Genomic DNA, 27,679 nt, shown 5'->3' with positions numbered 1-27,679 from the left:
CGCTCTCTCTCTCTCTTTCTCTCCCTCTCTCTCTCTCTCTCTCCCCCTCTCTTTCTCCCCCTCTCCCTCTCTCACTCTCCCTCTCTCTCTCCTCTCTCTCTCTTTCTCCCTCTCTCTCCCCCCCTCCCCTCTCTCTCTCTCTTCCCCCCTCTCTCTGCCTCTTTCTAAATCCTCTCTCTTTCTCTCTCTCACTGCATAGACACATAAACAGGTGCAGGAGTCCCCCTCTCATTCGGCCCTCTCTCCTCCGGCACCTTCTCTCAATGCGATCATGCCACTCTCCTCTCTCTCTCTTTCCCCCTCCCCCTCTTTCTCTCTCTCTCCCCCTCCCCTCTCTCTCTCTCTCTCTCCCCCTCTCTCTCCCCTCTCCCCCTCCATCTCTCTTCTTCTCTTTATTCCTCATTCTGTCTTTCTCTCTCTCCTCCACTCTCTCTCTCTCTATCACTCTCTTCCTCCTTCAATCTCTCTCCCTACTCCCCTCTCTCCCCCCTTCTCTCCCTCTCTCCCCCTCCATTCTCTCTCCCTCCTTCTCTCTCCCTCTCCCCCCCTTCCCTCTCTCTTCCTTCCCTCCCCCTCCCTCTTCCCCTCTTCTCTCCTCCCCTTCCCCCCTCCTCTCTCTCTCTCTCTCTTCTCTCCCTCTCCCTCTCCTCTCTCTCCTCTCCTCTCCTCTCTCTCTCTCTCTCTCTTTCTCTCTTCTCTTCTTCCCCCTCTCTCTCTGTCTCCCCTCTCTCCTCTTCTCCTTTCTTCTTCCCTCTCTCTTCTTTCTCTTCTCCCTCTCTCTCTCTCCCTCTCCCTCTCCCTCTCCCTCTCCCTCTCTCTCTCTCCCTCTCCCTCTCTCCCTCTCTCTCCCCCCCCCTCTCTCCCTCCTCCCTCTTCTCTCTCCTCCCTCTCTTTCCCCCCCTCTTTCTCTCTCTCTCTCCCCTCTCCCTCTCTCTCCTCCTCTCTTCCCTCTGTCCTCTCTCTCCTCTTCTCTGTCTCCCTCCTCTCTCTCCCCCCCTCTCTTCTCCCCCCTCTCTCCTCCCCTTCCCTCTTCCTCTCCCCCCCTCTCTCTCCCCCCCTTCTTTCCTTTCTGTTCCCTTTTCTTTTTTTTCCTGGCTTTTCCCTTTTCTCTTCTCCTTCTTTCTCTTCCGTTCTTCCTTTTCTCCTTTTCTTCTCCTTCTTTCTTCTCTTCCTTCCCTCTTCCGTTCTCCGTCCCCCTTCCTTTTTTCCTTTCCTCTCCCCTTTCCTTTCCTTTTTTCTTTTCCCTCTTCTTTTTCTTTTCCTTTTCTTTTCTTTGCACCACCCTTTTCCTCTTCCTTTTCCTTTCTTCTTGCTTCGTTGCCTTCTTTCTTTCTCTTGTCTACCTTTCTTCTTTTCTCACCCTCCCGTTCCGTTCCCTCTTCCTTTCCGGGTCAGCTTTCTTTTTTCTTTTCTGTTTCCTTTCCCCTGGGCAATTTCCCCGCTCCTTTTCCCTTTCCTTCCCTTTTGGTTCCTGTTCTCCTTCATTTCTTCGCTCATTCCTCTTCCTTCCCCCTCCTTTCCCCTTTTTTTCTTCCTCTTCCCTCCGTTCCTCTTCCTTTTTTTCTCTTTTCTTTTCTTTTCTTCCTTTCGTTCCGGGCTTCTAGTTTTTTCCTCTTCTTTTTCTTGACGTGCCCCCCCTTTTTTTCCCCTTTTCCTGTTTTCCCTCTTTATGTTATTTCCCCTTTTCTCTCCTCTTTTTTTATACACTTTCTGCCCTTTGGGAGTGGGTTTTCATGAAGGTCCCGGAATGAATTTTCTTTGTCTCAGCTTAGTTATTCATCCCCCTCTAAGTAATTTTACAGTTCTTTTCGCTCTTTTCTTCCCTGTTCATTGACCTCGCTTTCTTTCCCCTTATTCTTTTGCCTCTTCCCCCCTGATACCCTATTCTCAGCAGTTTTGGTGCTCGTTCCCTTGCCTGTTCGATTCCTTTCTCGTGTCCGCACCTAGCGTCCTTCGTTTCCTGTTCCTTTTCCCTTCTGTTTTCTGCGAGGCAGATTCCTTCTTTTTCCAAGGCTCTGCTCCCCATTCTCTTTCCTCTCCCTTTCCCTTTTCTTTCCTTTTCCCCGTTGCTTTCCCTTCTCCTTCTCTTCTCTTCCTTCCTTCGACCTTCATCTTTTCCTCTCCTTTCACTTCTTCCTTTCCTTTACTGTTCCTTCTCCTTTGCCTTCTCTTCCTTTCTCTTTCTCTTCTCTTTCTTCCTTGCCTTTTTCCCCCTTTCTTTGGGCTCCTTCCCTTCTCTTCTCGTTCTTGTTCCTTTTCACTTTCTCTTTTCTGTTTGTCCGTCCCTTCCTCTTTCCTTTTCCCTTTCACTTTCCTTTCCGTTCCTTTCTCTTTCCCCTTCCTCTGGTTCTTTGCCTCTGTCCCCTCTGTCTGTCCTGCTTCATTTCTTTTGTCTTCCCCTCTACGTCTGTCTCCTTCCCCCTCTGCCCTCCTCCCCCTCCTTTTCCTTCCTTTCCTTCTTCCCCCTTTCTGTCTTCCTCTGTCTTCTTTCTTTTCCTTTCCTTCCCTCTCCGTCTCCCTCCCTCCCTCCCTGGCTCGCCGTATCCCCCCCCCCCCCCCCCGACCTGGGGCATGCAGCCGACCTGGGCACAACAGCCAGACCGGGGACAAGTGAGCCGACGTGGGCGCTACAGCCAGTCTCGTGGCACGCAGGCGACCTGGGAACTGCATCCATTCCCGGGGCAGGCAGCTGACATGGGAACTGCAGCCTGGGAACTGAGCCAGACCTGGGGCAAGCGAGTCGACAGGGGAACTGGAGGTAGTCCCAGTGACATGAAGGATCTGGGAACTGCAGCCAGTTCCAGGGCACACAGGCGATGTTGCCGACCCCTGTACTAAACCAAGCCCGTGAATCTGTCCCACCATCCTTTTTTCAACATTTAGCGACTTAAATTGGGGGTGCGTCTTCGACGCAGGTGTGTCTTCATTGCCGGAAAATACAGTATTTATTTGTGCATCAACCGAAGGTGAAATCTGTGCGGTATTAAATTGAAGTTCCCAGAGCTTGCAAAATAAAATGTAGTTCTGTTATAATCCATTATTTTCTTAAACAAATGGAAGTGTTTGGAATTGGTTTCATTTGAACTTGATTTTATACCCCTCATTTTTTTCAAGAGCTAAGCTAACCTTTAACGATCGGCTTTTTTCACACACTTTTCTATTTCACTGTATAAAGGTGTTTATTCCTTTACTGCCTCTCCTTATGAAGATAGTTTCCAGTATAGGTGGTTCTGATATAATGCAGGTTTCCATCATGCTAATTGGATGTAACATAGTTGATGAACACTATTTGTAATACACGGACCGAATTGCTTAAGTCATTTTGATCGAGAACTAGTAAACCACAAGTTATTTGGGAAATTTAAAGCAGGAAAAAAAAAACAGTTTCCATGTCTTCCCCCTGCAGTAATCAGATACCATTGTTTCTTAAGAACACATGCTGCTAATTTCATCAGAGGTAGCCATTGGTATTCACAAACAATTGTTTCTATTGATACGTGCAATGATGTTCTTATTAAACAATGTAATGCAGCCTTTTGTACCTTTAGCTTGCAATAGCAAAAATAAACCGGCAGGTTTTAAAAATCCCTTTATTTAAAAAAAAACATTATTAAGAGAATGATTCACTAGTCCTCTTCGCCCTTTACTGCATTGTTTTTGTAACTCAATTCTCTGCAGCACCGTTTCTTCGGAACAAAGTTATCGCATTATAGAAGAACTGCCTGTACGTTATTGATATGGAGATTTTCATTAACAAGCATCAGCAGAAATTTAACATTTGAAATTCGCCACAATTGATCAAGGCCCACAGACTGCTGACCTGTATTTTAATTCCATTCATCCCCTTGCGTTACTGAGATTAATGTCCTGATTAATAATAACCTGTTGTACATTTAAAATTTCAATTAATTTAAGATAATGGCTTTCAGGGGTTGAGATTGTAAGTGTAGGGGTGTGTTGGGAAGTTGTTTGGGGAGTTCCAAATTTCCCACACTAAGTTGGATGAATAAATGCCTCCAGCCAAATTATAATTTGAAGGTGTTGCTCTCTTTTTCTGTTAAGCTTGTGGTCACTAAATTTATTGCAACTCCATCACATCCTTTCTCAGTTAACTGGCAAACATACGCTTCCATTTAGTTTAAATAGATTATAGTTACAAGATGTGTGTCTTGGGAATTTTCATTTTGATGCTGCTTTACTCCTGTCAATTGTAGTGTTTTGTTTGATCTCGTTGGGAAGTTAACTCTTGGGAATTGTAAACCAGTATCACGGCCTCCTTGTTCGATTATGGATCAGAGACTTGACAAAGGACACTGAATTAGCTTTTGTCTATTTAAAGACCACAGTAAAATTGATCAGTGATATTCTTAAATCATTTTAGCAGTTAAAGCAGCATATTTAGATATTTTTGCCTAGCATTAACTCATTATTCATGGTTTCCCTGTAGCTTTTCTCATAGGATTACTTGGAGAAGGGAGTATCCAAATGTACTCCTAAAACTGGCTAGTAATCGAGTGTGTTTTAACTCAAATGTTCAGCAATAATTATAATTCAAGTGGAACCAAATCTGAAATACTTCTAGCAAACATGCTGAAAAATGTGCACTGTCCTGTTCCAATAATGAATTAATTACTTGACATTGAATTGGGATGAAAGTCCAGTGCTGGCAAGTGTACTGTCTATTGCTCATTTGTAAGTTTGTGACTTTGCATATATGGTGCAATGACATTTAGCAAATGGGTTTTGATGAGATTCTTTTCATTCTGCTCTGCACAGCTGACCTTTCTCAGGTATGGCCGGAGGCAAATCAGCACTTTAGCAAGGAGATTGATGATGAAGCAAACAGTTACTTCCAGCGAATTTACAACCATCCACCCCATCCTACCATGTCTGTTGATGAGGTTAGTATCATGGCAACTGAATGTTAAAAATCCATATGTTGTCATTTTAGATGCACCTGGGGAGTAACTGATAGCAAAGTGCACTTGCTGAAGCTGCACTGAGTTAGGTTCTGATTTACCTGCTCGGGTGCAAGACACTTAGAAAATTAGAATGTGAAAAAGTACTGATTGCAAATCACTGTGTACATGGATGTATATTTTGATCGTGATAGAGATGTTCGAGAGCTAATTTAAGCATTGTGCTCTTACAAATAAACACAATTTGTGTACATGGACTTCACGTAATGCAGTTACGAAAGCTTATCGAAATTAGTTTTTAAAAATCCAGTATGTGTAACTTAAGTATATGATGATAGGATTATACAGTTGCTAATAATGGCCTCTTGCATATCCCAGAATTGAAAGGGCCCAGGACCCTGCAGTTTATTGGATTTGAAATTACATGGGGGAGGTCTTTTGAAGATAATTTCAGACTACATCGTTATACCTTTATCAAGGCAAACCATTTTTCATTAGACCATTTAAGAATATTGATATTCTTCTTGCTTAAAACTTATAATAGGAATGTTTTTAATTGCGTGAGCACCTCATTCCTCCCCACCCCTCCCACACCTATATTTAACACTTAAAGCATGTTCACATAATATTGGAAATGAAGTTATCTGTCAAAAAAAACTGATCAGCTCATTTTAGTAATCCTGATATTCTGGAACTCAAACTCAAAACACACTAGAATTTTTGTTAGGTGAGAGATAAAACAGAAACACAAATCAGCTGAGGATTAGTTGAATGGTGAATAAGTTAATATGGCCGAAGGAGCTGTTTTTCCCCCCCCCCCATGTTACCATTAATTGTCAAGTGACAACTCAGAAAATTGTTGCTGATTTAAATTTGCTCTTCTTTCATCAGGTACTGGAAATGCTGCAGAGGTTTAAGGATTCCACTATTAAGCGTGAAAGGGAAGTTTTTAACTGCATGCTTCGTAATCTGTTTGAAGAGTACCGGTTCTTCCCCCAGTATCCAGATAAAGAGCTGCACATCACAGCCTGCCTATTTGGAGGAATTATTGAGAAAGGCCTGGTCACATATATGGCATTGGGACTTGCACTGCGCTATGTTCTTGAGGCTTTGCGTAAACCGTTCGACTCCAAGATGTACTACTTTGGTATTGCTGCACTAGACAGATTTAAAAACAGGTATGTTTTATTCAAATTGTTTTAATAGGGTTTACATAGGTACAGCTTCACTTCACTTCACAAAAGAAGAAAATTGGGAAGGGCAATAAAGACCCATTAACATTAGAGTCGGGAGTATAATTGATCTTACTATTTTATTTTTTGTTGGGATTGGTCTATTTAATATAACATCATTGATATCTTGCATTAAGTCACTTCAGACAAAGTTGAATTATTCTTGAACATCTAGGCTGTAATCTAATGTCTCCATAGAACGATTTGTTCCATTGAGCATCCATGCCTCAAAGTACAGATATGTAGCCTGACATCGGTGGTGGAGAAGATGCTGGAGTTAATTATAAAAGATGAAATAGCGGCACATTTGGATAGCAGTAACAGGTCTGAGTCAGCATGGATTTAAGAAGGGCAAATCATGCTTGACTAATCTTCTGGAATTTTTTGAAGATGTAACTAAGAAAATAGACAAGGGAGAGCCAGTGGATGTAGTGTACCTGGATTTTCAGAAAGCATTTGATAAGGTACCACATAGGAGATTAGTGGGCAACATTAGGGCGCATGGGGGTAGAGTGCTGACATGGATAGAAAATTGGTTGGCAGACAGGAAACAAAGAGTAGGGATTAACAGGCCCATTTCAGAATGGCAAGCAATGACTAGTGGGGTACCGCAAGGCTCGGTGCTGGGACCGCAGCTATTTACAATATACATCAATGATTTGGATGAAGGGATTCAAAGTAACATTAGCAAATTTGCAGATGACACAAAGCTGGGTGGCAGTTTGAACTGTGAGGAGGATGCTATGATAATGCAGGGTGATTTGGACAGTTTGGGGGAGTGGGCAGATGTATGGGAGATGGAGTTTAATGTGGATAAATGTGAGGTTATCCACTTTGGTATCAAAAACAGGAAGGCAGATTACTATCTAAATGGCGTCAAGTTGGGAAAAGGTGAAGTACAACAGGATCTGGTGGTCCTTGTTCATCAGTCTATGAAAGTAAGCATGCAGGTACAGCAGGCAGTGAAGACAGTGAATGGCCTTTATAATAAGAGGAGTCGAGTATAGGAGCAAATAGGTCCTTCTGCAGTTGTACATGGCCCTAGTGAGACCACACCTGGAGTATTGTGTGCAGTTTTGGTCCCCTAATTTGAGGAAGGTTATTCTTGCTATTGAGGGAGTGCAGCGTAAGTTGACGAGGTTAATTCCCTGGATGGCGGGACTGTCATGTGCTGAGAGAATGGAGCGGCTGGGCTTGTACACTCTGGAGTTTAGAAGGGTGAGAGGGGATCTTATTGAAATATATATGGTTGCTAAGGGTTCGAAAACGTTAAGAGGCAGGAAACATGTTCCTGATGTTGGGGGTGTCCAGAACCAGGGGCCACAGTTTAAGAATAAGGGGTAAGCCATTTAGAACGAAGATGAGAAAACACTTTTTCTCGCAGAGTGTTGTGAGTCTGTGGAATTCTCTGCCTCTTAAAGATAGCGGAGTCAAGGGATATGGTGAGAAGGCAGGAACAGGTTACTGATTGGGGATGATCAGCCATGATCACATTGAATGGCGGTGCTGGCTCGAAGGGCCAAATGGCCTACTCCTGCACATATTGTTTATTGTCTAGTGATACTTGTCCTTTTTTTTAGGTGGGCAAAGTGAAATTGTCACTATTTTAGGCAATGATTATTGGCCAATTGTTAAGTAAATGATTATTATGTAGGCATCTTTGCTCGGTTGGCGTGCTGTGTAAACTAATTGCAAAATGTTGAAGTTCTCCATACCCCTTAATTCTCTGATCTTCTAAAAATGTATCTACTTCCTTTAATATATCCCGAAAGATTGAGCATTTAGAGTAGAGGGTTCCAGTTCTCCCTTTCCCACCAATTTCTATGTACCTCAATTTTAAATGACCACTGTCTAATCTTGCAACAGGGCCCTCTCACTCAAGATCATCTTCGTGGAAGTATCTGGACACATCATCACCCATTCTTCTAAGCTCCAAAGAATATAGATCTGATTGTCAATGGAGGCAATCTAAAAGTATTCACAAGGCGAGTTCCTGAGATGACCTCTTTTGGATTGCCTCCATTGCCAATATATTCTTTTTGTGCAAGGAACTCCAGGTGTGGCCTCACTGTCCAATTGTATAATTGCCTTCCCATTTTTCCAATCCTCGTGCAAAAAAGCTAATACGCTATTTTCCCTCCGAACCACTTGCCACACCTGCCCGCTAACTTGATGATTCATGCTCAAGAACACCTAGTCCTTAAGTACTTATCTCCAATTTTTCTCCATTTAGGTAATTCATCATTAGATCTCCTTAATAAAGTGCATGACCTCTCTCTTCTCTCATTAAACTCCATGCGATAGCTTTCTACCCACTCACTCAACCTATCTATATCCTGGTGGAGAGTCGAGATGTCATTGCATCATGCCCTTCGACCTATTTATGTATCATTGGCAAACTTGCATATCCTACTGCCCTGCCTCCAGGTCGTTAATATGTATTGTAAATAGTTGAGCGACAAGAGCTAGGCTTTGATGCATTCCACTAGTTACATCCCTCCAGCTTGGAAAAAAGGGGACTGTTTTAACTTATTATTCAAGGTACAAAATTAACTCTCAAACTTAAAAAACAGTGATCATCTGAACTCCAGTTCCAATAATTTCATAAGCAGTTGTCTTTCACCTGTATCACTTTTAACCTCTAGTTGAATACTGCCTAGTCCAGATATGTTAACATTTCAATTAGAGTTGTACTTTTTGTACCATAATGATAAACCATTGATGGAATTTGTTTCCTCTCACTTTGCCACAGTCCTCAAACTCTCATGGATGTTGTCAGGACAGGAAAAATTTCGCAATAAGAAAACATTGGATAGGCTGTGAGGGGAGACCTAATTGAGGTATATAGAATTGAGGTGCCTGATAGAGTAAATAGGAAGGACCTATTGATAATTGATTTTAAAGAAGTTGATAGATGGATTGAAAGAGAAATGAAGACTTTTAAACCCAGAATATGGTGGGTAGCTGTATCTTGTTGCCTGAATGGATGTTCGTCGCAGAAATGCTGATTTATTTTAAAAATTACGGACGCTTGTATGAAGAACTGTGATATGGACAAAGTATAAATCTAGTAGCTGTCTTCAGCTGGTACATACTCAATGGGCTGAATATCTTTCACTGTTGTAGTCTTATAAGTGCTGTAAGTTTTTATAACTTTTATGATTCTCCAACAACAAAGAGTAAATAGGTTACAGGGAATGTTTAAGAAAGAACTGCAGAAGCTGGAGAAATTGAAGGTAGACAAAAAATGCTGGAGAAACTCAGCGGGTGAGCACCTCACATTTTGCCTAGGTAGTTTACACCCCAGCGGTATGAACATTGACCTCTAATTTTAGATATCCCTTGCGTTCTCCCTCCTTCCCCCTCCCCTTTCCCAGCTCTCCCACAAAACCTACCATCTCCTCTTCCTTTCTTCTCCCCCCTCCCCCCGCCGACATCAGTCTGAAGAAGGGTCTCGACCCGAAACGTCGCCCATTCCTTCTCTCCATAGCTGCTGCCTCAGCCGCTGAGTTTCACCAGCATTTTTTGTCTACCATAGGTCACAGGGAAATAATTGAGGGCATGGGACTCATCAGCATGTTCTGATTAAACATATGCATGAACAATCTCTTGATAAATTGTCAGGAAATCTCCCTCTCCTCCCTGTTTTATTAATACATTTCTCACTGTCTGTCGTATGTATTGTACTTAACTGCAATTAGACCACTTTTGCTGTTAACCCTGGATTCTTTCAGGTATCTGCCAATGGCTCTTTCCTTATTCTTAACTAAAAACAAAATCATTGTTTGTCCTCCACCACAAATTCTATTCCAATTCACCTTCATGAAATTGAACGTAATGATTTGCAACATTAGTTCTGATCCCAAACTGAGGATTTGTTTTTGCCTTTTCAAAGGCATGATCTAAATGTTTTTGTTTTGTTTCCCATCCCTCTCCCTATTCCTGTATCTGTCTTTCTCCCACATACTCTCCTTGAAACATATCTCTGAACAATGTAATCTCTAAGTTGATCTGTTTTTGTCTGCGAAGAGCTTTGGGATATTTTTATTTTATTGGTTATGCAATTTTGCAAGTTGATTGGGGAACTTGGGCAAGTAAGAAAATTACAACATGTTAATCTTCGGATTTCACTCTGGTGAGGTACAGTACAAATGTGAGAATTTATAGCAAGGTCAAGGATTTGTATTACAGTCACGCTGTCCATAGACTTGTTGATAAATGTGTTCTTCTGCTTACATGTTTGAAGTGGTTATTTGTTCTGCTGTGTCGTGATAGCGATTCATAGAATTAATGAGCATAATAGAAAGCAATTTGGCCCATCAATCCTCTTAGTTCTTTTATTCACCTGTCAAATTTTTTATCTCTCCACTCCCCATGCTATTCTTATTTATTTATATAATTTGTTCTCAATGTTACAATTGAATCTCCTCCAAATCCAAAGCGTAGCTGTGGGCATGCGCATGGGCCCCAGCTATGCCTGCCTCTTTGTAGGGTACGTCGAACAATCCTTGTTCGAGGCGTACCGTGGCCCTATCCCCGAACTCTACCTCCGCTACATTGACGACTGCATTGGTGCTACCTCCTGCACCCATGCAGAACTCACTGACATCATCCATTTCACCACTAACTTCCATCCGGCACTCAAATTCACCAGGACCATTTCCGACATCTCCCAACCGTTTCTAGACCTCACCATCTCCATCGCAGGTAACAGACTACTGAGCGACATCTACTACAAACCCACTGGCTATCTGGACTACACTTCTTCCCACCCTGCTTCCTGTAAAGACTCTATCCCCATCTCCCAATTCCTCCATCTTCGCAGCATCTGCACCCAGGGTGAGGTGTTCCAGACAAGGGCATCGGAGATGTCCTCATTCTTTAGGGAACAGGGGTTCCCCCTTCTATTATAGATGAGGCCAGGGTCTCCTCTATATCCCGCAGCTCTGCTCTCACTCCCCATCCCCCTACTCGTAACAAAGACAGTCCCCCTTGTTCTCATCTTCCACCCTACCAGCCGTTGCATACAACATCTAATCCTCTGACATTTTTGTCCCCTTCAACGGAATCCCACCACTGGCCACATCTTTCTTTCTCCTCCCCTTTCTGCTATCCGCAGAGACCTTTCCCTCTGTAACTCCCTGGTTAATTTGTCCCTTCCCACCCAAACCACCCCTCCCCAGTACTTTCCCTTGCAACCACAGGAAATGCTACACTTGTTGCTTTACTTCCCCCCTCGACTCCATCCAATAACCCCAGTAGTCTTTCTAGGTGAGGTAGAGGTTCACCTGAACCTCCTCCAACATCATCTACTGCATCTGATGTTCCAGGTGTCAACTGCTCTACACCTCCGCTCAGTTCGCATAACCAATCTGATCTCCCGGTAGCTCAGCACTTCAACTCCCCCTCTCATTCCGAATCCGACCTTTCTGTCCTGGGTCTCCTCCATTGCCAGAGTGAAGCCCGGCGCAAATTGGAGGAACAGCACCTCATAGTTTACACCCCAGCAGTATGAACATTGACTTCTCTAATTTCAGGGAGTCCTTGTTTTCTCCCTCCTTCCCCTCCCCTTCCCAGCTCTCGCAAAAGCCTACTGTCTCTGCTTCTTCCTTTCTACCCCCCCCCCCCCCCCCCCCCTTCAGCCAATAGTCTTAAGGAGGGTCTCGACCCGAAACATCGCCTATTCCTTCGCTCCATAGATGCAGCCTCACCCGCTGAGTTTCTCCAGCATTTTTGTCTACCTTTGATTTTTCCAGCATCTGCAGTTCTTTCTTACACATTGAATCTCCTCTATCCTTTCAGGTAGCAAAAGCTAGATAGGAAATGTGCAAGTGAAAATAAGCCAAAAAACAGATGCTAAAATGTAAAATACAAACAGAAATGCTGCTAACACTCATGGGTTCAGGCCATATCTGTGGGAAGAGAAACAGTTATTAACATTTCCTGTCAACGACCCTTCATCACAACTTGAGGACAATTTAAGCCTTTTCTGGTTCTTTGCCAATCACGTTAAACATGTACTGGTCCTTTGGCACTGAAAATCTTTTGCCTGAAATTTCCCCTGGCTGAGTTTTCATTGCCCCAGCTCAGTATCCTCATGTCCTTCAATTTACAGGAGGCCAACCTCAACATCTGAACATATACTTTGTCCCTAAGCATTGATGCAATTCTCATAAATCTGTTTCTATACTACTTTTTGACATCTGTCTCAGTATTTCCAGAATTAAATGTTCTTGAAGTCTAATTGATATTTTATAAAAAGTTTACCATTATTTTCTAATTTTGCTCTGAGGTACTAAATACAAATGTTAGAATTTATTGTGAAGTCAAAGATTTGTATCTCAGACAACCAGTCCATGGACTTGTATATAAATCTGTTCTTTTACTTCCATGTTTGGCAATCTGATTAACCCAAAGGATGTTCAAATAACCAAGGACTTTCCTTCTTACCGTTTTTAACACTGGACTATTCTAACCATAGTTTAGCTGTTCCTGCCTAAATTTATTAATGTATGCAGCACTACAACATGCAGCAGATTTAAAAAAAATTATGGCAATATAGGAAGCAGTCAAGATTAGGTTGGCTTTCTGCAGAGAAGCCCATTAATTCTGCTAGCTGGAAGATGCAAGAATCTGGGGCAAAAAATGAACTGCTGGAAGAACTCTATGGGTCGGGGATCATCTGTTGTGGCAAAGGGATGGTCAGCATTTAGTGTTCAGAAGCTGTAGGGTGGAAGCAAGGTCTTGAATCGTCCAGCCACGTTTTAATTCTCATCAAGGGATTATCCCTTTTCCTTTTGAGGATATTGATCAACTCTGCCTCCACCACAAGTTTAAGCTTTAATTTTGAGGTCATTGTTTAAACAAAAAAGTTATTTCTCACAAGTCTATCTCATGGGACAACCTTAAATCTGTGTTCACTTGTCCCATCAGCCAATGAGAACGGGTTTTCATTTACTTTTTCTGAACCGATCATAATTTTAAGTCACCAAAGAATGTCCCCTCTGCAACCTCGGATCCCTTCTGATAAATGTCTTTGACAGGTTTTCAAGGGCCTTGTATGCTTTCTAAAGTTTGATCAGAGCTCTATTTAAGCCTCAGATCGTGTGATTAGTTCAATACGTCTCTTACGTAATATCTCTGCATTTTAAATTCAATGTTCTATTTTGTTTGCTAACTACTTATTCAGTATGAATTGCAAAGATCTATGCACATAAAGAGTAAATTGCATACCTTGAAAATGCACCATTGCTTGGAATCCCCACAGTGAAAACATGTAATTTCATGCTTCTCTTATCTCATTTATCAAACGTGGCCCAAATCTGAAATTTCTGTTCTTCAAATTGATCTCTCTGGTGAAAGATACAAGCACTAAGATTTTAGCCAGGTAATGGGTATTGTGGAATTGGGCAAAATGTATTTGAAATGCATGATATCAATGAATTAAGGGAATACTTTCATTGATTTCTAAAGATTGGGAGGGCAAGTGATGCTGTGCTTTTCTATTAAAACCTCAAAAGTTAATTGAATTCATAATAGTCGACATTTTTTGAAAATACATATTTAATTGTATTCCTGTATATTTATTGATGGTCTTCTTGTGAATGCTTATCTAAACAGTTTACCAAATTACTCTTAATAATGAATTTTTTGATTGTAGATTGAAGGACTATCCTCAGTATTGTCAACATTTAGCTTCTATTGGCCACTTTTTACAGTTTCCTCATCATTTACAGGAGGTAAGCAATACTTCAATAATCGTCTGAGTGTTTGTGTAACTCATTACTTACTCTTAATTGCTGACAGCTGAACCAGTTGGCTTCATGGCTGAGGTACCATTTATGAGCCTCTGATGTGTCACCTTTTATGTGTTGTTTCTGTACCGCTGGAATATGATTTTGATGAATTTATGTTGTTTTACACCACAGATACAGGTGGCTCAAACCATTTAGCGATAATGATTAAAATTCAGTTAGATCTGGCGTAGCTTTGGAATGTGTCAAATTTGGAGGGTTCTCTATTGAAGTAGAGTTTTATCAGGCTGTGATGCTATTTAGCAAAAGTGTTGAAAATTATTACTTTAGTGTTGATGGTATTCATAACAGAGATGGAGAAAGCTTAAGGCAGTTGTATTACCAATAAGGAAAAATGTGCTTGTGTTCATCGGATGATTCTATCAAAAAATCCCCAAGCACTCCCTCCCCCTTTTTCTCCCTCTCTCTTCAATCCCAAGAGAGGTAGGGAGGGTGGTAGAGAGGGAGGGGGGGGTAGAGAGGGAGGGGGGGGGGGGGGGGTTAGAGAGGGGAGGGAGGGGGGGGTAGAGAGGGAGGGAGGGGGGGGGTAGAGAGGGAGGGAGGGGGGGAGGAGGGGGGGGGGGTAGAGAGGGAGGGGGGAGGTTAGAGGGGGGGGGTTAGCGGTAGCGGAGTGGAGGGGGGGGAAGGTACAGAGGGAGAGGATGGGAGTGAGGATAGAGAGGGGGGGGGGCGAGAGGGAGTGTAGACGTGGCAAATACTCTCCCTCAATCCCCCCCCCCCCCCCCCCCCCCCCCCCCCCCCCCCCCCCCCCCCCCCCCCCCTCCCTCCTGACCTCCCCAGGATATTTTTTCCCTCTCAACCCCAATTTCTCCCTCCCCCCCCCCCCCCCCCTATCTCCCTTCTCCACACCCCATCTCCTCCTCATTTCCCTCATCCTCCTCCCCTCACTCCCTTTCCCTGTACTCTGCCCGGCCCTGCCGTAGACTCCAGCCTTGGGCTCCAGTCTAGGCCCCGACTTCATCTCCGGACTCGTCCCTGACCCTGGACCCAGACTCGTCCTTGGTGCCGGCAGCGGCTTCTTTCTCGGTCCTGGTCACGGCCCCATCCCAAGCCCCGGGCTCGGCCCTCACTCCAGCACCAGGCCAGCGACCCGGCCCTGGCTATAGACTCCAGAAATATAGGTGGGAATGCGACGGGAAGATGTTTATCGCCAAGGCGGGAGAAATGTGAGTAGGATGTGTGAAAATGGGAGGGCTGTGGCGTAGTGTTTGGAAGAAGATAGGAAAACCAGATTGACACATATGCACAAACAAGACAAAGACTTTTAGTTATATCGACATTTTGGAAGATTTAGACAGGTTTGAAGTTTATAAATAGTTGAGTCGGGTTTGTTGTCACACGCACAAATACGATGAGGTAAAGGTACATTGAAAATATTGCTGGAACAGCATCATACGCACATATACTTGGGTAATGCACACAATCATAAATTGTATATAAATTACACAATTTGTACAAGATGGTAAAAAGAAAAATAACTCCCTGGAAGTGCAAGAGATGGGCCATAGTGTTCTGTTGCCACGGTAGTATTAGTGTTATTCCGGTTTGTTGTGGATCAAGGACCTTACAATTGTAGGAAAGTAGCTCTCCCAAAACCTGCTGGTGTGGGACGAGGGTTTTGTATTTCCTGCCCAATATTAGCAAAAAGATGTGGCCCAAATGGTGGGGATCCTTGATGATAGATGCCACCTCCTTGAAGCAATGACTCGTATAGATGCTTATGTCGGTAGGGAGTGCTATGCCGCTGATGGACTGGGCTGAATCCATCACCAGTTTCTGCAGCTGCTTGCATTCCTGTGCATTGAAATTGCACATGATCTAGGGCATGATCCTGACTGATTGCATCATATACCTAGCTATGATGCAACCAGTCAGGACACTTTTTACAGTGTATCTGTAGCAGTTTGTTAGAAGACCTGTTATGCTGCTGGAAGTAAGAATATAATTGTTCTGTTGCCTGTACACATGCAAATTAAACATGATTAAAAAGAAAATGAGGCACTGCTGTGCCTTCTTTGTAATTACGTCTGTGTGCTGGGCCCAGGGCAGGTCATCCGAGATGTGTACACCCAGGAATTTGAAGATGTTAACACTCTCCACTGACAACCCACCAATGAAAACTGATCCAACTGGCAGATTGATACAGGGGGGGGAAAAAACTATACCCGGTAGATATCAAAGGATTGATCATGTAAAAAGACCAGTGATAATGGATTTCAATCCAGAGAATGTGAAGTCATGTATTCTGAGAAGGCAAACAGCTTGGGCGCAGAGCAAATTCTGGGGCATTGAGGAACACAGATGCACATTGGAATAAATTAGTATAGACACCTGATGGATGTAATGATTAAGGTAAAAGGTTTATTTTAATGACAAGCATTGAATTTTAGAGGAGGGAGTTAGAACTTTCCAAACAATGGTAAAGCCTATATGATACTGTGGTTCTGGCCGCTCGATTGCATGGGCCTTTCGTAAGCTGGAGATTTTTAAGTATGATGAGAGATCGGATATACTGATGTGGTTTGCTTTGGGATAGAAAAAACTGAGGCGATTTAATTTTAGATATAGAAAACCGAGAATGAGTGGATAAATATTAATAGCAAGGATTGTTTTCCTATGCAAAGAGCACTGGGAGTAAAGATTTTACATAATTTGCAAATTAATAGGGGTTTTGGGGAGTGAAAGAAAGGGGTCAGCTGGAAGTCACCAAAAAAATTGCCATGTTTTATAAACAGATTAACTAAGCTTTTGATAACTGGATAGATTAATGGAAGCTGAGGATGATGGTGCAAGTTAGGTTTTCAGTCTGGAGGCCTGTGACTAGCGGTGTGCCCCAGGATCTGGTGCCGTTTGTCATGTATATTCATAATTTGGATGAGAACATACAAAGCATGATTAGTAAATTTGCAGAAGACACGAAAATGGGTGGTATTGTAGATAGCAACGATTATAATCAAAAGTTACAGCAAGATCTTGATGAGTTTTGCAAATGAACAGAGGAATAGTTCATGGAGTTTATTGCAGATAAATGAGAATTGTTGCATTTTGGGTAGTCAAACCAGGGCGGGACCTTCACAGTAAATGGTGGGACTTTGGGGAATGTTGTAGAGCAGTGGGATCTAGGAGTGCGGGTACATAGTCACAGGTAGATAAGGTGGTCAAGAAGGCTTTTGGGCACATTGTCTTTCATCAGTCAAGCTTTTTGAGTATACAAGTTAGTATGTTATGTTGCAGCTCACTAGGCTCTGGTGAGGCCACAGTTGGAGTATTGTGTTCAGGTTTGATCGCTTTGTTATAGGGGAGATGTTGTTAATCTGGGAAGAGCACAGAGTAGATTTATGATGATGTTGCCAGGATCTGAGGCAGCAGCTCTACTATCTGCTACTGTGCTGCCTTTAGCAATGTCCAGTATTTAAGTAGACTACGTATGTTTGCTTTCAGCTTTATGCAGAAATATATTTGGGTGCGTGTTAGTAATTTTATAACAGCTAGGAACAGTAAATATTGTCATTGATTTTTTATTTTTTTTCTGTTTCTTCCAGTACATTGAGTATGGCCAGCAGTCCAGAGATCCTCCTGTGAAAATGCAGGGTAGCATTACAACTCCTGGCAGTATTGCTTTAGCTCAGGCTCAGGCTCAAGCGCAGGCTCAGAATAAGACCCCTATGGCCAGACAGGTCAGTGCCATAGTAACCACTTCCACAACCACCACAGTCACCAAAGCAACGACAGTTACCAGGCCGACTGGAGTGAGCTTTAAGAAAGATGTACCGGTGAGTATTATGATTATTTTACACTGGCAGCTGTGATTAAATTGTTTTAGAATAATGGACCGTAACTTCCTAGGAAATGCCAATAGTTCCATGTCAAGCTGCTAACATTTCTCAGTTTTATGTACTACCTATGCATTCTTCCAGCTTCTCTACTGATTCCTGGCCTGTCTGTGAAGTGCAGTGAAGTATGAATTTACTTCAATTTTTGAGTAGATGCGCTGGCATATCTGCCAACCAAATCTTGCCAGCTATAAACCTCAGACAATAAATTGATAAATTGATTCACTTGAATGGCAAGGAGAGGAGTAAATGCAAGGGACTGTTGTTATTCCATGTCAATTTATATCTTTTAGTTTAACTTTTTTTTAAATTATTTTTATGCTTTTGAATGTTAGCAACATTCAGAGGTGTTCTTGACATGAATGATAGCTGGCAAAGACTATGGTTGATATGGTACTTGCTGTCTTTGTAACTCAGCTAGTGAGGCAGCATCTCTGGAGAGAAGGAATGGGCGACGTTTCGGGTCGAGACCATTCTTTGGACTGAAGAAGGGCCTCAACCCGAAACTTTGCCCATTCCTTCTCTTCTGACATGCTGTCTCACCCGCTGAGTTACTCCAGCATTTTGTGTCTGCCTTAGATTTAAACCAGCATCTGCAGTTCTTTCTTACACACTTGCTGTCTTTGTATTTGGCCACTTCATTGGCCTCTTCCCATGCACTCCTCAGCCCCGCTTGTGATGATATTGGCATTCCACAATGCTGCCACGCAGGGCGAGACATTACGGATTTGGATTGATTTGAGTAGCAAATCAACGTAAGCTGATATTCAAAAGCTAAGTTAGCATTATGTTATCTGCAAGCATGGAGAGCTTGTCCCAGCAGCAAGTTTTGGTCCATTGTTATTTTGTTTGAAGGACCCGATACTTATTAAATCATTGAACAATCTAGTATTGCAAAATGGAAATGAGTATTGTAAAATGTTTTGTGTGCAGTTTTTTATCTTTTCAATATCCCCTACCCACGCGTTGGAGAAGGGTAAAAGAGATCTCAGTCATTTAGAAGCTCCAACTTTCAAAAGTACCATTCATGTTTCGGGTATCATTGACTGTTATCATTGTAATTCTCAAGAAGAAGTGTCCTGATATTGCACATGAATGCTGCTAAGAACCTTTAAAGTTCAATTTGTGTTTTTAATCTGCTATTCCAGAAACTTTGAACAAAAACATTTGAGCTGTTACTTTGTCTTTTAAAAGATTTTTATCTCCACCTAATGGTTCCTTTCTAATACTGCATGTTACCATTTCAACAGTGTCACATTACTGTTCCTGTAAAATACAAGGCTGAAATTGTACACAAATTGCCTACATATATGTATTGAGATGGGTCGATTTGTTTAATTTCATAAAAGAAAATACTCAAATTTAGCCAGCTGGATGACATATTTGTGTCTGCAGTAGTGACTATTTAAAAATTTATTTGAACGATTTTCATATGCTTAGATATTGGAAGATTCCACTAAAAAGATTAGTGTTCAAACACTAATATTCATGGGTCTAGGAGTCCATGATAATAAAACATTAAATTCAGGAAGAAAATCCTGAATGTAGCTGCCAATTCCTTTGAACCTGAAACATTTGGCAATTAAGTTACTTTTCCAAGTGAAGATTTTGCATTTGACAGTATGTTAATGTCCAACTTGCAAAATGCCTTGTTTTGTTTCAGCCCTCTATTAACACAACAAACATAGAAACATTGTTGGTGGCTACAGACCAGGGCGAGAGAATAGTGGAACCACCTGAGAATATTCAAGAAAAAGTAGCATTCATCTTCAACAACCTCTCACAGTCCAACATGACACAAAAGGTGAGTATTCTGAGATTGGTATTATGGCCGTCTGAATTAACCGTTTTCTTGTTGATATTCTTTGAATTCAAGCAGAAGAATTAAATCCATCTCTATTAGATAGTTTCTCCTGCAAATGGACTAACTTTTAACTATATTGCAACCTTCAGATAGTTCAGATACATTCAGTATTTGACTGTTCTATTTAGATCAAATTGTGTGTAATATGTTTGCCACCCTAGTTGCTGGTGGAGCCTATCACCTGCTCGGCTCAGACATTAATTAAGTCATAGTGTCATACAGCACGGAAACAAATCCTTCCCTCCAACTTGCCTATGCTGACCTATATGTCCCATCTACACTAATCCCACCTGCCCGCATTTGGCCCACGTCCCTCCTTTCGTATCTATGTGCGTGTCCAAATGTCTTTTAAATGTTGCTAAAGTGCCTACCTAAACTACCTCCTATGGCAGCTAATTCCATATACCGGCCACCTGCTGTGTCAAAACGTTGCCCCTCAAGTTCCGATTAAAACTTTTCCCTCTCATCTTTCCCACTTTCCGGACTCTCCTTTCCCACAAACAACCTCCTCCAATCAATATGTCTAATACCATCAAAGTTGGCCTTTCTCCAATTCAGAATTTTAATTTGTGGGCCCACCCTGTCGTTATCCATAACTATTTGAAAGCAAATGGAACAGTGGTCGCTCTTCCAAAATGGTTCCCCAAAGACACTTCAGTCACTTGCCCGTCCCAATTTTCTAAACGTAGGTCAAGCTTTGTCCTCTCCCGTGTGAAGCCCTCTACATATTGTCTGAGGAAACGTTCCTGAATACGTTTGACAAATTATACTGTCTTAAGTCTTTGGCACTATGACAGTTCCCAGTCTACATTGAGAAAGTGATAACCCCCTTCTCAGATAACCATGTTAGTCGTGCTGCTTCCTGTAGTTTCCTGGCATATTTACTTTTCTAATTCTTATTGACTGCTTGGGGGGCCTGTAGGTGATCATTCACTTTGTATTTCTCAGCTCTGCCCATATAGACTCACTGAATGATCCAGCAGTAATGTCACCTAAGACTACTGTGACATTTTCCTTAATTAATAAAGGAACACTCCTTCCTCTTTAACCTCCACCTCCATCTCTCCTGTAGCACCTCTATGGTGGAATATTAAGCTGCCAGTCCTGTCCCGGATTTCCATAATGCTACAACATCCCAGTTATACATACCTATCCAAACCCTGTGTTTATCTACTTTACTTGTTAGGCCTCTCGCATTAAAATAAATGCAACTCAATCCAACAGTCTTTCCTTGTTCCCTGTCGTCCTCCTGTCTATTCTTTCCATTGTACTTTATCATCACCACCTACAGTGCATTCGCAAAGTATTCAGACCCCTTCACTTTTTCCACATTTTGTTACGTTTCAGCCTTATTTTAAAATGAATGAAATTCATTTTTTTTATCATCAATCTACACACAATACCCCAGAGTGAAGTAGCGAAAACAGGTGTTTAGAAATTTTTGCAAAGTATTGAAAAATAAATAACTGAAATCATATTTAAATAAGTATTCAGACCCTTTGCTATGACACTGAAAATTGAGCTTAGGTTCATTTGAGTCCACCAGTGGTAAATCAAATTGATTGGACATGATTTGGAAAGGCACACACCTGTCCATATAAGGCCCCACAGTTGACAGTGCATGTCAGAGCAAAAACCAAGCCATGAAGGCGAAGGAATTGTCCGTAGACCTCTGAGACAGGATTGTGTCGAGACGCATATCTGGGGAAGGGTATAAAACAATTTCTGCAGCATTGCAGGTCCCGAAGAGCACAGTGGCCTCTGTCATTCTTAAATGGAAGAAATTTGGAATTCCCAAGACTCTTCATAGAGCTGGTCAGCGACCAAACTGAGCAATCGGGGGAGAAGGGCCTTGGTCAGGGAGGTGACAGAGTGACAGATGGTCATTCCGACAGAGCTCCAGAGTTCCTCTGTGGAGATGGGAGAATCTTTCAGAAGAACAACTATATCTGCAGCACACCACCAAATCAGGCCTTTATGGTAGAGTGGCCAGACTGAAGCCACTCCTCAGTAAAAGGCACATGACAGCCCGCTTGGAGTTTGTCAAAAAGCACCTAAAGAACTCTCAGACCATGAGAAACAAGATTCTCTGCTATGATGAACCCAAGATTGAACTCTTTGACCTTTATGCCAAGCGTCACGTCTGGAGGAAACCAGGCACCGCTCATCACCTCGCCAATACCATACCTACGGTGGCATCATGCTGTGGGAATGTTTTTCAGTGGCAGGAACTGGGAGGGGGAAAGATGAACGGAGCAAAGTACACAGAGATCCTGGATGAAAACCTACTCCAAAGCGTTCTGGACCTCGGACTGGGGCGGAGGTTCACCTTCCAAAAGGACAACGACCCTAAGCACACAGCCAAGACAACACAGAGTGGCTTTGTGACAAGTCTGTGAATGTTTATGAGTGGCCCAGCCAGAGTCCGGACCTGAATCCGATTGAACATCTCTGGAGGGACCTGAAAATAGCTGTACATCGACGCTCCCCATCCAACCTGACAGAGCTTGAGAGGATCTGCAGAGAAGAATGGGGGAATTACCCAATCACAGGTGTGCCAAGCTTGTAGCGTTATACCCAAGAAGACTTGAGGCCGAAGGTGCCTCAACAAAGTACTGAGTAAAGGGTCTGAATACGTATATAAATGTGATATTCCAGTTACACATTTTAACATTTCAGCACACTTTTTAATTTTAATCAGGATGCCACCAGCAAGGTCAGCATTTATTGTCTATTTTCATTTGCTGCAACAATCTTAAACTTTGAATTGTACCTTTATGACAAATGTATGAATAATATATTGTTACTTGGATGTTACAGGTGGAAGAGCTAAAAGAGACTGTGAAGGATGAGTTTATGCCCTGGGTATCTCAATATTTGGTTATGAAGCGGGTTAGCATTGAACCAAACTTTCACAGTCTTTACTCAAACTTTATGGATACACTAAAGAACCCCGAGTTTAACAAAATGGTGCTCACCGAAACATACAGAAACATCAAGGTAAGATTTGGAGAGGTATGAGCAGATGACACTATTACAAGATGGGTTTTATTTTTAATTTATGCCTGTTAACTTAGCAGGTTCCCCTTTTAACATTCCTCTAATTGTCTTTGCCTTAATCCTAAAAGAACATATTTTGCCCTGTTGCAAATCCAAGGCAGGCAGTTCTAAAACATAGGCTTGTTACTATGCTGCACTGCTCTATCATCCCCATAATATCTGTGCCAAACATGATGCCAAGCTAAACTGATCTCATCTACACATGACCAATACCCCATCATTCCCAGTATATCCATGCATCTATCTAAAAACCTCTTAATCACCACGATTGGGGGGAGCTTTATCAAATGCCGTACTAAAATCCACGTAGACAACATGGGCGTTACGGTGGTACACCTGTTGCCGCACAGCACTAGAGAGCCGGTTCGTTCCTGACCTCTGGTGCTGACTTTGGAGTTTGCATGTTCTCCATGTGACCACATCGGTTTCCTCTGAGTGCTGCAGTTTCCTTCCATATCCCAAAGTCGCGCTGCTTTGTAGGTTAATTGGCCCCTGTAAATTATTCCTAGTGTATAGTGGGATAACTAGAGTGAATGGATGATCAAAATGGTTGGCGTGGATCCGGTGGGCCGATGGGCCTGTTTCCATGCTGTATATCTAAACTAAACATCCTTTACCCTCATCGGTTACCTCCTGAAAAGTCAAATTCAACGCCACATGCAAAGCCATGCTGACGGTCCCTAATTAACCCATCCTATGGTGAAAAACCCTCTCCAATAGTTTCCGCACCACTGACCTATCCTGGATTCTCTCGTCCTTTCTTGAACAAAGGAACAACAATGGCTACTGGGGATAGAGGGGGTTCAGCATTATAATGTTACATGGCTTAATACTTCATTAAGCAATTTCTTTGGTGGCATTTCCTGCTGATGTAATTGGAGAATTTTCAGAAGCCCTTTGATAACTTAAAAGTGCTAAATAAGTTTTAACAATGTGACAAATTAACTTTGACTTGGGTGTTAAATATCAATTGGCCAGTTGCAGCCCTGTTTCAGCATTTTCTCTTGCCCATTTCAGGTACTGCTAACATCAGACAAGGCTGCGGCAAACTTTTCAGACCGATCGTTGTTGAAGAACCTGGGACACTGGTTGGGTATGATCACCCTGGCCAAAAACAAACCCATCTTGCACATTGTAAGTGCCTCCAAATTGTTGTCTCTTCAGTTTGGTTGAGTTTTTTTGGTGATTAACAGCTTTTAATTGTAACTGATTTGTTGGATAAACTGATTACATTAACGTCTTATTTTTACAAACTCTTTTATTGAAAATGTCTTGCATAGGATTTGGATGTGAAATCATTGCTGCTGGAAGCTTACATGAAAGGTCAGCAAGAGATGCTCTACGTCGTCCCGTTTATTGCCAAAGTTTTAGAGTCCAGCGTTAGGAGTATGGTAAGTAAAGATGTTTTTATTATAGCTGGATAATCTGGGAGGTGACTTCTCAATCACAATAAAGAAACTACTTTGAGAAAGATCTAATAAAATTCTAATTAGAATGCAAATTCTAACGCAATTTTGTATTGAACTTAAAATATTTGACAAGACTTAACTACTTCTTTGTTTGGCCCCTTGTGAACTTGGTAACACTGTCTCAATTGTGATGAACCAGACACTTCTTTCAAACACTAAACTAATAAGAATATCAATTGTAGCAGCAGATAAATCCATTGGCCACAAAATTATTGGGAATCCAAAATTTGACCAGCATGTTCTCTTTATGCTGTTTCCCGGATATGGTGCAGTGCCAAGTCTCCCTTTCTGCTGTTGTGATGCATTTGGATTGAAGAATTAATCCCATCTAATGTGAGAGAATTGCAAAATCCAGCAAATTAATCTAAAGAGCTTTGTTTGATCCAGTACCCTCCAATCTGGTTCTGGATTCCCCCAACATCGGGAACCTGTTTCCTGCCTCTAGCGTGTCCAATCCCTTAATTTTATTTTTCAATAAGATCCCCTCTCATCTTTCTAAATTCCAGAGTATACAAGCCCAGCTGCTCCATTTTACCAACATATGACAGTCCTGCCATTCTGGGAATTAACCTTGTGAACCTACGCTGCACTTAATAGCAAGAATGTCCTTCCTCAAATTTGGAGACCAAAACTGCACACAATACTCCAGGTGTGGTCTCACTAGGGCCCTGTAGTTAGCTCCTATACTCAACTCCTCTTGTTATGAAGGCCAACATGCCTAGCTTTCTTCACCGTCTGCTGTACCTGCATGCTTCCTTTCAGTGACTGATGAACAAGGACCCCCAGATCTCGTTGTACTTTCCCGTTTCCCAACTTGACAGCATTCAGATAATAATCTGCCTTCCTGTTTTTACCACCAAAGTGGATAACCCCACATTTATCCACCTTAAACTGGATCTGCCATGCATCTGCTCACTCACCCAACCTGTCCAAATCACCCTGCATTCTCATAGCATCCTCCTCACACTTTACACTGCCACTCAGCTTTGTCATCTGTAAATTTGTTAATGTTACTTTTAATCCCTTCATCTAAATTATTAATGTATATTGTAAATAGCTGCAGACCCAGCACCGAGCCTTGCGGTACCCCACTAGTCGCTCCCTGCCATTCTAAAAGGGACCTGTTAATCCCTACTCTGTTTCCTGTCTGCCAACCAATTTTCTATCCATGTCAGTGCCCTACAGTGCTCTAATTTTGCCCACTAATCTATGTGGGACATTATCAAATGCCTTCTGAAAGTCCAGGTACACTACATCCCTTGTCCATTTTCCTAGTTATATCCTCAAAAAAAGCTTTTGTTCCATGCTAATTAGTCAGCAGAAAGACTATACATAATTACAATTGAGCCATCCGCAGTGTACAGATGTGCAAGATATGGTCCAGTAATGTCCGATAAAGATAGTTTGGGGTTCTCGAATGAGGTAGATAGTAGCTCAGGATTGCTCTCCAGTTTTTGACAGGATGGTTCAATTGATTTAACAAAATTGGACTGGAAATGGCTACGATGGTAAATTGGTCTTGGAGCAATGTGAATATTCAAAGGGTTCAGGTTTGATGTTTAAAACTATCACGTTATCGATAGCGAATTGCGGGAAGGTAAGAGATGATAAAAAGGTTATGTCATATGAGACGCCTAAAGTTTAATACAGGCAAAAGCCTAACTAACATATTGAAAGAAATTGAGGAATATCAGAAAAGCAAAGAAGATATGAAAAATATTAACAAATAAAATATTAGTTCTGTTTAATAAATACTTGCAAAGCGAGTAGATATCAAAATAACTGACTATTAGGCAAAAACAAAGTAACCGATGCATGAAGGCAGAGGATATGGGTACAATTGTGAATTAATATTTGGAGGCTTTATTGCAGTTGACGAGACTGAGTGAAATATTAGGTGGGCTGAACATAGTAAAAAAGCAATCTTAAGTGATTTAGCATCTTCCTAAATGGGAAAAATCGCTTGCACGGAAGAAATGTGCACCAAGCTATTAAAAAGAGTCGGAGAGGAAATTTTGACTATTGGTTTTCCAATGTGCTGCTGTTATTATAAAAGGAAGGAAGGAATCAACCAATCGATTACAAACCAGTTTATGCTTGGTGACGAACAAATTATTGGGATTAATGTTAATGGTCAATAACCTTTTATTAAGGAAGGCACACCCTCATCAGGGACGGTACAGATTTATGACGGGAAGGCTGGATCAATTTTTTTGAGGAGCAATCAAAAAGATTAATTGAGAACATTGCACTAGTTATCAGTCTGGATTTGGGTATGATTCCAAATGGTAGCCTGGTCAAAAGAATAAAGCTTCATGAGGGTGTCAAATTGGATTGAAAGTTGTCTCAGTAGCTGGAAACAAAAAGTAATGATAGAAGCTTTTGTGACTGGAAGGCTGTTACTAATGGGTTTCCAAAGACCTCATGTGCCTTTGTAATATTTTAATAATCTAAGGACATGATAAAGATGTTTGCAGATGATGCAGTTTGAAGGAAAGCTTTACATTTTAGGAAAATATTGATCTCGGAAGCAGTGACAAATTAAATCTTAATCCAGAGAAGTGTGCTATAATTCATTTGGGGAAGTGTAGTAAGGCAAGGAATAAACAATAAATTGAAAAGATATTGAGTGATGTGGAGGAATAAAACCTAAGGTATGTCCACATATTCTTTAAGACCAATAACATGTTCGAAAAGGTATACAGGATGGCTTTAACTGAGGCAGAGAATATGAGAGCAGAGAGATTGGAGATCATAGAACAGTACAACACAGGAACAGCCCTGTGCCTCATGATCTCTGTGCCGAACATGATGCCAAATTAAGCTATTTCCTTTTGCCTGCTCGTGATCCATATTCCTTCCATTCCTGCCTATTCATGTGCCGAAAAACCTCTTAAACACTTATCTGTTTCAACCACCACCCTTAGCAGCACATTCCAGGCACCTATAACACAACAAAACCTACCCTGCATCTCTCCGTTAAACTTTCACCCTCTGAATGTCTTGTATTTGGCATTTCCACACTGAAGATTGTCTAACCCATTTATGCATCTCATAATTCTATATCGTTTTATCACCTTGGCCTCCGACACTCCAGAGAAAACAATCATCTTGAGCACTGGGTACAATTCAGGTCGCCCGTTAACAAAAAATTATACCATTGTATTGGAGAGTGTGCAAAGGATATTTAAAGATATTGCCAGACTTGTAAAATTGTAGCAACAAGGAAAGACTGGAATTGGGATTATTTTCTATGACACAGGAGATGAAGAAGAAACTTAATAGAAATGTATGAAGGTCTGAGAGAGAGAGAATCTAAATCCTGAGGTGGAGGGCTCAAAACTCGGGGGTGATGATTTAAAATAATTGTTTGAAGAATTGGTGGGAGGCTGTTTCTTCCAATTGGAAAAACAGTATAGGCTGCATTGTCACAGGGTAAGTGGTTGAGGTAAAAAAATGATTTACACAGTGGTTCATCTTTGGAATTC

The 27,679-nt window shown here is 41.9% G+C and overlaps 1 protein-coding gene across 11 annotated transcripts in view; it reads left to right on the top strand.

Annotated features, from left to right (window-relative positions):
* Positions 1 to 27,679, top strand: part of cnot1 (CCR4-NOT transcription complex, subunit 1) — a 145,052-nt gene that overhangs the window by 83,043 nt on the left and 34,330 nt on the right. For all 11 annotated transcript variants that reach the window (XM_055648724.1, XM_055648723.1, XM_055648725.1 and 8 more), the window contains 8 exons: positions 4,777 to 4,901; positions 5,811 to 6,097; positions 13,812 to 13,890; positions 17,508 to 17,738; positions 19,462 to 19,602; positions 22,483 to 22,662; positions 23,740 to 23,856; positions 24,003 to 24,113. In XM_055648724.1, the coding sequence (XP_055504699.1) occupies positions 4,777 to 4,901; positions 5,811 to 6,097; positions 13,812 to 13,890; positions 17,508 to 17,738; positions 19,462 to 19,602; positions 22,483 to 22,662; positions 23,740 to 23,856; positions 24,003 to 24,113 (1,271 nt within the window). The remainder of the gene's footprint in view (positions 1 to 4,776; positions 4,902 to 5,810; positions 6,098 to 13,811; positions 13,891 to 17,507; positions 17,739 to 19,461; positions 19,603 to 22,482; positions 22,663 to 23,739; positions 23,857 to 24,002; positions 24,114 to 27,679) is intronic.

The sequence above is a fragment of the Leucoraja erinacea genome, chromosome 17 (assembly GCF_028641065.1).
Source record: "Leucoraja erinacea ecotype New England chromosome 17, Leri_hhj_1, whole genome shotgun sequence".
Classification (NCBI taxonomy): Eukaryota; Metazoa; Chordata; class Chondrichthyes; order Rajiformes; family Rajidae; genus Leucoraja; species Leucoraja erinaceus.
Note: the sequence above shows the minus strand (reverse complement) of the source record. Positions and strands in the feature narration are given on the sequence as shown.